Source organism: Ylistrum balloti, unplaced genomic scaffold (assembly GCF_031769215.1).
Source record: "Ylistrum balloti isolate Yb309-2 unplaced genomic scaffold, AGI_CSIRO_Ybal_v1 Utg370212, whole genome shotgun sequence".
Classification (NCBI taxonomy): Eukaryota; Metazoa; Mollusca; class Bivalvia; order Pectinida; family Pectinidae; genus Ylistrum; species Ylistrum balloti.
Genome location: NW_026782181.1, coordinates 507,033 through 518,893, shown reverse-complemented (window position 1 = coordinate 518,893; position 11,861 = coordinate 507,033). Strand labels below are relative to the sequence as shown.

Genomic DNA, 11,861 nt, shown 5'->3' with positions numbered 1-11,861 from the left:
TGTGTAAATGATGAAGCTGTGTGTGATGATGTGTAAATGATGAAATTGTGTGTGATGAGGTGTAAACGATGAAGTTGTGTGTGACGATGCGTAAATTATGAAATTGTGTGATGATGTTGTAATGATGAAGTTGTGTGTGACGATGTGTAAATGATGAAGTTGTGTGTGACGATGTGTAAATGATGAAGTTGTGTGTGACGATGTGTAAATTATGAAACTGTGTGTGAAAATTTCAACTAATTTAACCTTGAACCTTCTCTGATAATCATAGTCAATATTGAACGACTCATTTAAATGTTTGACGAACATATGATCATCACCTTTATCAGTCAACATCATTTATGATGAAATGGCGTAGTTTTCTTAATGTTTTATATGGAAATGAGGTAAATAAATAAACACCGTCTCTAGCACTCACTCAGATGACAGAAAATGCTTCTTCGGCTCAGTTGGTAGAGTTCTTAAGGATCAAAGAGACCTGATAACTTGTTTTAGTTCCATTATGACCTAACTAAATATGATGATTTTATTTCATCATCGTGTTTTTCCGGTACATATGAAATGCAGATCTAAATATTGTATACTGTATGACCTTGCAATACTCTATTAAAAATACATTAATGACAAACAGCCGTCTTCATGCAATATGAAACCTTTAGGGCTATTGTCAAACTACATGTATATCAATAACATATTAAAATCTATGCATCAATAACTCGGATTGACATGCTCTTCCACACATACACATGTTCCAATCACTCGCAAATTAAAAACTAACCTTTCTAGTCCTTGTTAATTACCTTTTTTTATAATATGTATTATCCGATCCAGCGTCGACCGGAAATATCGGTTAAAATCGAATTTGCATATTTAAATAACTCATTTAAATATGTTGTATAATTTGTGACGTTTAAATGTTCCATTTTGAGACAAAGTAACTCCTACCGTCCTCCCTTAGGCGTATTTCTCGTATTGTTTTCATAAAGACGTGTATGTTGGTGTAGAGTCATTAGCATACATTGTGCTGTTCCACTTAAAATTCAATGCAACGAATAAAAGCAACTTTTTGAGAGGTGTTTAAGTTTGAAAAAACAACTACGTAGCAATATTTTTGCAAAAAAAAAATCAAAGGGGAAAAAAAGCTGAAGCATGGGAAGATTTTGAAGATAATTGATTCTGGTGAAGTGGATGTGTTTTACATACGTGAAATATACGTTACCTTTCGTTAGGATTCTTAAAATAGTGTATTTTGACATGGATGGTTTGAAACACCGCCTTTAAGATTTTTTCCTGTTGTATATACAGAATACTAAAGCAGATTTTCAAAACGTCTTCATAACAAAGCCAAGTGTGATTTTCCTGGCAAGTCTGGGTTGTGACATGAACAAAGCTCCCGAATATTGTGCTCTTTTTGTACCTATATTCCTTATCGCTTGCTTTTAAGAATTCGGACGTGCTAAGTCCGTTACATTCTGCTGAATTTCGATACGCTCTTGAGGTTTTTGTGTAGGCTTGTAAAACTTGTCTTTAGTCTATGGTACTTATCAATTTATTTCCGTTCTTTTCTGTGCATGATGTTAATCTGTATGCGTGGTTCCAACAGGCCTTTTTAACATCCGTTTATTGAATTCTTAATTAGTTATATGTGGTATGATCGAGGGACACTAAGTATGCATGTTATTCACATTAGTTTATATAGACATGTTTAATCCAAGCTCGAAATTGATGACATCACGACAGTATTTGTTCTGAAAATACTGAGAACAGTCTGTTTTGTATTTGTGTACATCAGGAAAAAAATCGAATATTTCCATAATACTTACCCTGTAACCCACGCCACCCCCACCCCCTACATTCACACACATAGTAAATTACAAACACTAATCTTCATCTGTTAGACTAGTAATGCAGAATATCACATAGGATACAACAAGGGGAGGTAATAAAATTGTTTCATTGATAGGTAAAAGATAATAGCCTATATTGTTGTAATATGATCGAAACTTACTAGAAATTTCAACCATACAAATTATATTCCATAACACTATGACAGCATTGAAAAATAATAACGGCCCATTTCAACATTGTTAAGATAGAAACGTTACTTACCCGGACTATAGGTTAAGGGTCACCACCGATCACTGTGATTAGTCTTAAAATGACCAAATGGTTGTTACCTTAACGACTATAAAATCAAAGAAAATCATTTATCAGTAATTTTACATCAAATTTGACCTCATCGAGGTAAAACAAGTCTCAATGCTTCAACAACCATAAAAATTTACTTTTAAAAAGTAACTACAAATTTGTTTTTTTGTTTGTTTTTTGTTTCTTGCATTACTATGAGACTTTCTTTGTTGTATTACGGTCACAATCAACCACTTGTTAATAAATCACTAGATTCAATGTTAGTTTAAATTCAGCCACCTTACAGTTTTAAATGACATCATTACCGCCATTAGACAACTAAATGATATTAATTATAAAAAGAAAGAAACTTACCATTATCATGTATCTAGCACTTCTAGGTTTTGTTAAAGTGACACAAACACTCTTACTCTCGCCACAGTCCCCTTACTTCTGATTTTTCAGATACGCTCATATCGAGATTGATATAAAACCTATTTGAAATGTTAATCATCATCTTCCATACAACAACTTGGGATGGCTTTTTTTATCCGTTACAAAGAGCCTTCGGCGTCCATCGGCCGAAGGGATTATCAAGACACCTTAATTTACACCACCTCTCTCGATTTAGATATATAACTTTGTATTTGTTCTATGTTCTATGTACGAGATGCAATTTATGTAATATTTGTGATTTGGTAAAGGGGCAGGTTGCCTCGGAAATTTGATCATTCGCTTGTCCGTACTGTCGATATTACTTCATATATATACATCATGTGTACAAGACATGGAAAATGCTTGTATTGCTGGACAGCACAAATGTAGATCAGTCACGTGACTGTTCATGCATATGCATAACATGTGTAGGTACATTTATTTATATCCTACGGGTAGTGTGGGTGAGCACAATACCTTATATATACAGAGTATACACAGTATAGATCCCAATTCTGAATTACATAAATGTATATGTTACATTTACTTTACCAGTGTCTTATGTATCTCAAAATAGAATTAGAACAACATTTTCAATATAACCATTGTTAAATATAGACATTTACGTTGTAATATATTTAGACTGTTTTAGCATAAGTACGGGGTGAGAAACCTTAAATATATATTCTACAGTGTCTCTAGGTGTGAATTTCCCCTGACACCGCTTAACTTCCGTGACCATGATCGGCTAGTGTGTATTGACAGGTACCCGATGGTACCCGTCTGTTTTCGCTAATGCACTCATCAAGAATTATTTTAACAAGTTGACATAGGATGCAACTACGCAAAATGAGTGTCCTGAATGTTTACAACCTCCCTGCATTACCATTAGACGTAAACGTACCTGCACAGTTTCTAACTAGACGAGGAGGCATATCATATGCTTCCAGTAGCACTCATCATTACAGACCAAGACTTGGGGTAAGTATCCACTTACTTCTTTTAATTTGACAACAAATTTATCGATGTCGTCAATTTACCAGTTTTAAGAATGAAACTTCAATTAAACAGACTACTAGTAGGCGAACGAGGGGTGGGGGATTTCCTTGTTTCCCTTACGAGATACGAAGATTATCTCCCTTGAAGTTTTCGGTAAAACACTGTAAATGAAAATTTATCATGATAATTGACATAAAAGAAACTTTGATCACACTTCAGTTCCAGATTATTGTAGAAATCGTCGTTTCTTTCTCGAATGCAGTTACTTATAGTTAATGATTTTATTTGTGTAAAGATCTGTCACATATTACAAAAATTACAGTGTTAAAAAGTGATGTACAATATACTATACTGATATGGCAATGAATGAACTGTGCCGAAATGACTGAAAAGGACCTAAAAAGTGCCAAAATGGACCACAAATCTGTATTAAATATACCGTTCAGCCTTACAAATTTGACAAATATAGAAAGGTTACTTATGACTTACCCAGCAGGATCTCTGATATTACCCCGATTTCGATCAATACAATCGGGGTGCGAGGCTGGGTAGTGAAAATTGGAAAAACTCCCAATTGAATCAGGAAAGCTGGCAGGTATGAGCATTAGTTTCAGACACCAGGATAATTGTATCTCAGTAGCAATGCTTCGTTGATGAGTTGCAACCCAATAAATACATAAATGTATTGAAATGTATTCATTAAATTAATCGGTGAAACACCGATATTTTCCTAAAAGATATATCCACAAACATGACCTTAAATTCGTTCACCTGAAATGACAGACATGTGTATTGGAAACATATCTTCCATTCTATTTCTGGTGATAGAACTTAAGCACAGAGGTGTTAGAGCCAGTTTAACAGTGGCCCAGAAGTGCACAAATTTCACGTAAAATTATCATTTAGAAAAAAAATGACATTTCAATGAAAAAAAATCAAAACAAAATCATGCCAAGAAAATAGTGGTTATCGATGTCTATGTGTGCACCTTTTATAAAGGCTAAGATTTCATTTAAAAAATTTTTTTTCTTAATTGTGCCACATTTCTTCCTTTACAAATAAGGTTATTTTCTCATGAGCCAGTCTACAACTCATTTGATAATTCAAATCAGAAAGTCATCAAAAGTGATCCTTTTAAAATCATCATTTTCCCGATATAAGATGCACATGGTTAGACTTTTGTGGCAAAAAAATTGCAAGGAGGCGTGGCCTATTATTCATGGCTGATTTTATTACCTTGATAGATGACAACAAAATACTGACATTTGAATATGGATTGACAGTGAGCTGGAAGGATGTTTAGCATGTAAATATGTACATTAAGAAAAAGTACCTAAATTTTCCAATGAAGCAAATAGTCATAATGTTTTACGATGAATGGATTTAATCACAATTTTTGAGAAGCATCCAATGATACAGGAACCATAATCACATGGTCACATATGTATATAGTTTATGTAATATACAGTTCAACAAAATGGCTACACCGATATATACAGTGGACATCAACCAATCTCGAGACAATATAATGTATCTGTATTATTCATCTCTAGTTAAAATTCTTTTCCTTGGAAAAAGAGAATTTGTAATTTTAATTTTTTGTTTGTTTTAGTTAAATTTTAAAATCGCATGTTTTGAGACTTAGCCGGACACTCTACTGCTTGATTAAAGTGAAATTCACACGACCTGACCTGTACTCTCAACTCCTACCTCACTGAGAGGTCTTGTACATATTGTTCAAGGCTATAGCAATATCTACATATACATGATTTAGCATCACTGCATAATAAGTAAGGAAATATCAACGTCATAACCTTTAAATTGCAGGTGAAGACCGAGTAGTTTATGGGATCATTGAACATTTTTGACAAATTGAATAGGATGATAATGATATAATTTATTGCCAACTTCCCCATTATTGTTTCGCTTTGTTTGAATTCAGTGGGAAAAACTAAACAATAAAAGTCCAATGAAAAACCAAGCACACACATTAAACAAAAAATTAAAACTTCAAGAAACATGATTAAACTAGAAAAGTTTTTAAAAAAGAAAGGCTTTGAAATAGTAAAGGATCACGATCAATCATCTAGAAAATACATACTTGACATCAGCAACATCAAATAATGAACAAGGTATGACAAAATGATGGATCTTTCATTCTAATCAGACTCTGAATCAGAGCTCCTGGAAATTAGCCATGCCATTTTATCATAGGATAAAGTGAACATCAGTGATCATTTGAAAAGTATATCTGGGTAATGTCTAGAGCACATGTTGAATCCATACAAGTTATAATAATTTATTATCAAATATGTATCCATGTCACCTGGTAAACTTCTGTCTCTTTGTAATACAGAGTTATCTGCTCTTGTGAGCAGCTATTGATTGGTATATCACTAGCATGTGTGAGAAAATGACATCATATCCTCATAAATTTATGAACTTGTTTTCTCACAAATAAGTGGCGTAAAATTCAATACCTTCTCACAAGAGCAGATAACTCTGTAGTATGAAAAGACCCCGGTTATGTGAATTAGCAATACTAAACAGTCCCAATATTAAATGTCACATCACCGCCTGAACTGATGGTTGAATTGTGTTTGCTCTCCACTAAGTTTAGAAGAGTTTACCTTTACATTGATCGAATTTGTGCCTCAGTCCGTTCATCTGTTTTTGAATCCATGTGTGCAAAGCTTGTGTACATGGTATCTCATGATACCAGTGATTGGGTTACCTGTTAACTATTAAAATTATGTAAATTATGTTATGCTGATACAGAAAATTTAGTATCATTTTTAATGGATTGTATAGATCATTAAGTCAGAAGATCTTTGATTTGCAATTTTATCTGAAGTGAGCAATTTGTGTGAATATTTTAATAATATAAACCAGTTTGAATAGGTAAGATATATAATGTCAGAGCTAGATATTCAGAAACTTGGCAAACAAATTTTGTCTTACCGTTGGGTATGTGGAGGAAAACAATTATAAGTCAAGCTTAATGTTTTATTCCTATTATGATAACGTTAGAATGAATCAAATGCATATGGAAAGTGTTGATACTGTTTGATATTTTACTATGTAATGAAATGTCTATAGTAAGCCAGTTTGGGCTGGGCATATTTTATGATGTGATATGTGTATTATGCGTTTGACACTATAGTGGATATTTGAACATTAATTTGAACTCTCGTGAACTCCTGGACAGATTTTGTTTGTATTCACATCATACCACACACCATCAAATTCTACATCTAATTAGGATTTAGTGGTCAAGGCTAAAAGGGCAAAGGTCACTATTAACCAATTTTGATATTTATAAAACATATATGATAAAATTCCATAAATTGCAGAAAAGATTTAGTTCATATTCGTAACATATAGCATCATACCATCAAGTTCTATACCTAATTATGGTATATTGTAGTGTATCATCAGTCATGGTTAAGGTCAAAGGTCAATGGTCACACTTAACTGATTTTGAAATGAAATCTGAAGATTTCTCATTGATCTCTATCTCGAAAGATGTATTTGATATTTACACCAAAGCATCAAATTTTATACTTAAAGATTAAGATTTTGGTGGCCATGATCATTGGTTGAGGTTAAAGGTCAAAATCACTACTTAACCTTTATTGTTTTACTTCGGTGACATATATATATATACATGTATATAACATCTAAAGACTTAAAGGCACATGTTAAGTACTTGCACTTATCATATACCTTTGTTCGTTGATATGTAGACATATACAATTACAAGTAAAATATAATAAATATATAGACTTGAAGTGTATCAACATTAAGGAAGTACCCTTCTGATGATTGACTTGGTGTTAGACAAAATTCAGTATTTACTGAATTCCTGTGTAATACAATGGACTTTGGTGATTTTATACACTTTGTTATCTGCAGTTGTACTTATAAACCTATTTGGGCACTTTATACGATGTTTTGAAGAACTTTTGCTCGTGGACTACTACTCACACAAAGAAAAAAGATGTGGCTTATAATACAGGATAATACAGTACATTTTATGATGACATAGTGAACGGCAAGATTTAGTAAATATCGTCAACGATTTCAACAATTTCTCGTTGCTAAGGTTCTTCTCTTGAATACCGGTATAACTATTGAATTTGTATGTAGATTCAGCCTTATTTTGCACAATTTTTCTCCATATTACAGAGGTTTCAAATCCATGAATTCCATCTTGATGAACCACTTTTCCTGATTTTAGAATCTGTAAACAAATATTACAGTTTAAAAAACTGACTATTTGAATGGAAATTGCGAAAATGAAGGCATGGTGACTTCCTCTTTTTAAAAAATGAAAATACCATCATAAATTTCTTTAAGCACAAAATCTTATTTTTATATATACTAGAAGATGATCAAAGGAAAGATTTTCCATTTTTCAAAACTTTCATTTTTGGCTGCTATGCAGCTGTAAAGCTTATTAAATCAAATGAAAAATTAGAATTTTCGCATTATTTTTACTTAATATCCAAGTACATATCATATTATCATCTTTTAACGAAAGAAAAACATTTATTTTGAAAAGATAAGTAGCCAAAATAAGAAAGAATGTCTTGTTATTTAGTGAAAAGTGAAGAATGATACCAGAAAATGAATTATATCCTGTTACAAATTTTCTGAGGCCTGTATCAGAAGTGCAGCAACATCTTGAATTTTTGCTTTTTTAATTTCTTTCAAAAGTGTAACATTTCAGAAAATCATCACCAGACGGAAAGTTAATACAGATATTTTTGTAATTTTCAAAGGAGTACATCTTAAAGCTTCTATATTTTGTATTTTTACTTTACAGCTAGTCATCACCATAGAACGAAAGTTTACAATTGTTCATAGCTGAGTTAGAATAACATTTAAGCAATAATGTGATTATGATTATCTTGAAAATGTGATGCTAATTATGAGTGTAGTTATTAATGTGATGCTTACCATATGGACTAAATATTGAATCAGAAATCTGCACTAATTGATAAATTAAATTAATAAAAATATTTCTGTTATCAGATTTCTTGTGGTACATACAATCAGTACACATCAGCATTTCTGTCCCAAAACCATTCAGTGATAGTGGTGTCCAGGAAATCATTAATCAAGAGGACATTTTTTTTCGGGTTTACACGAAGGAAAGGAGCCAAGTTGTTTAAAGGTATTTGAGGGAATAAAAAACATCTCCAGCCCTTTCTTTTTATTGGTAGGAGTTCAAATGGGATATTCTGTACTCAGAATTTTATAAATGATGTCTCTCCCATAATCAGAAACTGAGTCAGCTCCTCAGAATCTGTAGTACCAGGGACAAGGGGTTGATATTTTAACCTCAGTGAAAATTTCATGAATTTTTCATGAACAGTCCGATGAAAAAGAAGTGACCACTTAGTTCATGAACAAGTAGTTCAACAGCCAATCAGTTCATGAACATTTATGGACTTTCATGAACATAGATCTACTGGAGTTTGTGTTCATGAACATTTTTTAAAGTTCATTATCGATTCTTAAAACCATGAATTTTGTTTCACCAATAGGTAGTACCATGTGTCAATATTACCAGTAGCATTACAGTCAAGTATTTCAGATTTCCAGGAATATATGATTAATAGTGGTGGATATCTAGGGCCTACTGGGTCTGGTAGTTATTGGTGAATATCAAGGAATGCCTGCATTTAGTAAATACTTTAGGGTATCTAGAAACTCCTGGGTCTCATAAATATTGTTGAATAATAATTCTTGGATCTAGTGAATACCGTTGAATAATAACTCCTTGGTCTAGTGAATACTGTTGAATAATAATTCTTGGATCTAGTGAATACTGTTGAATAATAATTCCTTGGTCTAGTGAATACTGTTGAATAATAATTCTTGGATCTAGTGAATACTGTTGAATAATAATTCTTGGATCTAGTGAATACTGTTGAATAATAACTCCTTGGTCTAGTGAATACTGTTGAATAATAACTCCTTGGTCTAGTGAATACTGTTGAATAATAATTCTTGGATCTAGTGAATACTGTTGAATAATAACTCCTTGGTCTAGTGAATACTGTTGAATAATAACTCTTGGGTCTAGTGAATACTGTTGAATAATAATTCTTGGATCTAGTGAATACTGTTGAATAATAACTCCTTGGTCTAGTGAATACTGTTGAATAATAACTCCTTGGTCTAGTGAATACTGTTGAATAATAACTCCTGGATCAAGTGAATACTGTTGAATAATAACTCCTTGGTCTAGTGAATACTGTTGAATAATAATTCCTTGGTCTAGTGAATACTGTTGAATAATAACTCCTTGGTCTAGTGAATACTGTTGAATAATAACTCCTTGGTCTAGTGAATACTGTTGAATAATAATTCCTTGGTCTAGTGAATACTGTTAAATAATAATTCTTGGATCTAGTGAATACCGTTGAATAATAATTCTTGGATCTAGTGAATACTGTTGAATAATAACTCCTTGGTCTAGTGAATACTGTTGAATAATAACTCCTTGGTCTAGTGAATACTGTTGAATAATAATTCCTTGGTCTTGGTCTAGTGAATACTGTTGAATAATAACTCTTGGGTCTAGTGAATACTGTTGAATAATAACTCTTGGGTCTAGTGAATACTGTTGAATAATAATTCTCCTGTTGAATAATAACTCCTTGGTCTAGTGAATACTGTTGAATAATAACTCCTTGGTCTAGTGAATACTGTTGAATAATAACTCCTTGGTCTAGTGAATACTGTTGAATAATAACTCCTTGGTCTAGTGAATTCTGTTGAATAATAACTCCTGGATCAAGTGAATACTGTTGAATAATAACTCCTTGGTCTAGTGAATTCTGTTGAATAATAACTCCTGGATCAAGTGAATACTATTGAATAATAACTAGAGTCAAAGGGCGTTGTTTTGTTCTCATGTTCTCAGTTAGAGGGTGTTGTTTTGTTCTCAGTTAGAGGGTGTTGTTTTGTTCTCAGTTAGAGGGTGTTGTTTTGTTCTCAGTTAGAGGGTGTTGTTTTGTTCTCAGTTAGAGGGTGTTGTTTTGTTCTCAGTTAGAGGGTGTTGTTTTGTTCTCAAGTTTTCAATTAGAGGGTGTTGTTTTGTTCTCAAGTTTTCAATTAGAGGGTGTTGTTTTTAGTTTGAAGTTATATATTTGATGTTACAATAAACATATTTCTTAAAAGTGTCAAACTGAGAAGAAGACAACCTAGGCATTATAGTGAAGTTAAAAAATTCCAAAGACAAGTACAAATTTCAGTCCAATACAAAATAAATTTGAATTTCCTTATTTGGCTCTTCTTTATCATTACTTACTTTGCAAAATATAACAAATTTTCTGTTGATACGAAGTAAAATATTCCCATGGTTGAAAATATGTGCACCTTTAGCGAATTTCTGGAAGTTCTAACTCTATTCTCACTTTGAAAGTGAAAGTTAGTGTCCAAGAAAGGGTACATAACAATGCATAATTTAATGATTGACAGAAGAATGCATTGGTAAATGTTTTACGACAGAAGGAGAGTTAAGTCAGGATAATTCTGTTTGTATTGATGGTAATGTTGTAACCTCCTTTGGTTGCGAGACAATGAGAAATTTACATCGTTCAAGAACAGAACTAGCTACACAATGAGTAAGGAGGACAACGATGAACCTGTTGTTTTCATAAAAAACTAAGTTTGCTTTAAAATGCATTGAAAGTTTGCATAATTTTGTATTCTGAAAAAGAAAAATGTGAAAAACAAAGATCAGTAACTGTTTTAAGAAAATTTGATAAATGTCTTTATATTTTTGGTCCTTTGTTTTTTGAGAACTGTCCTATTTAACTGCTTCAAACCTATAACAAATTAGAGCTATAGCACACTATTTCCTCAGGTCCTGTGGAATTTATAATAAACATGTTTTATTATAGATGGTCATCTACTAAGGAAGATGAAAAAAAACGTTTTTATTTGACGTAGAAATAATAGATGACATCCTGTAGATTTGTTATATCTTACAGTGTCTTAATTCCGTGGGACATGTCTTCTCTTATTATTTATGATAGACCTATCAGAAGTACATCCACATCCCATTAAGTCCGTGACACATATGCTATTTTGTATAGTTATGGTCATCTACCATACATTCCTGACATATATATGTGAGAGTGGTCATAATGTAGAGTCCAGCTCTCTTTTAATATATATATTGGTTTATATAACCGCAATTTTCTTAATAGCTCTTTAATTTCTATAAAATTTTTACCAAGCACAAAATTTTGGATAAAGTTTTGCAGTTTACTGAAGTGATT

The 11,861-nt window shown here is 32.3% G+C and overlaps 1 protein-coding gene across 1 annotated transcript in view; it reads left to right on the top strand.

The window, feature by feature from the left end:
* Positions 1-3,377: 3,377 nt before the first annotated feature.
* Positions 3,378-11,861, top strand: part of LOC132551752 (high affinity cAMP-specific 3',5'-cyclic phosphodiesterase 7A-like) — a 73,672-nt gene continuing 65,188 nt past the window's right edge. The window contains exon 1 of the mRNA XM_060215886.1: positions 3,378-3,543. Within this exon, the coding sequence (XP_060071869.1) occupies positions 3,397-3,543 (147 nt within the window). The 5' untranslated portion in view covers positions 3,378-3,396. The remainder of the gene's footprint in view (positions 3,544-11,861) is intronic.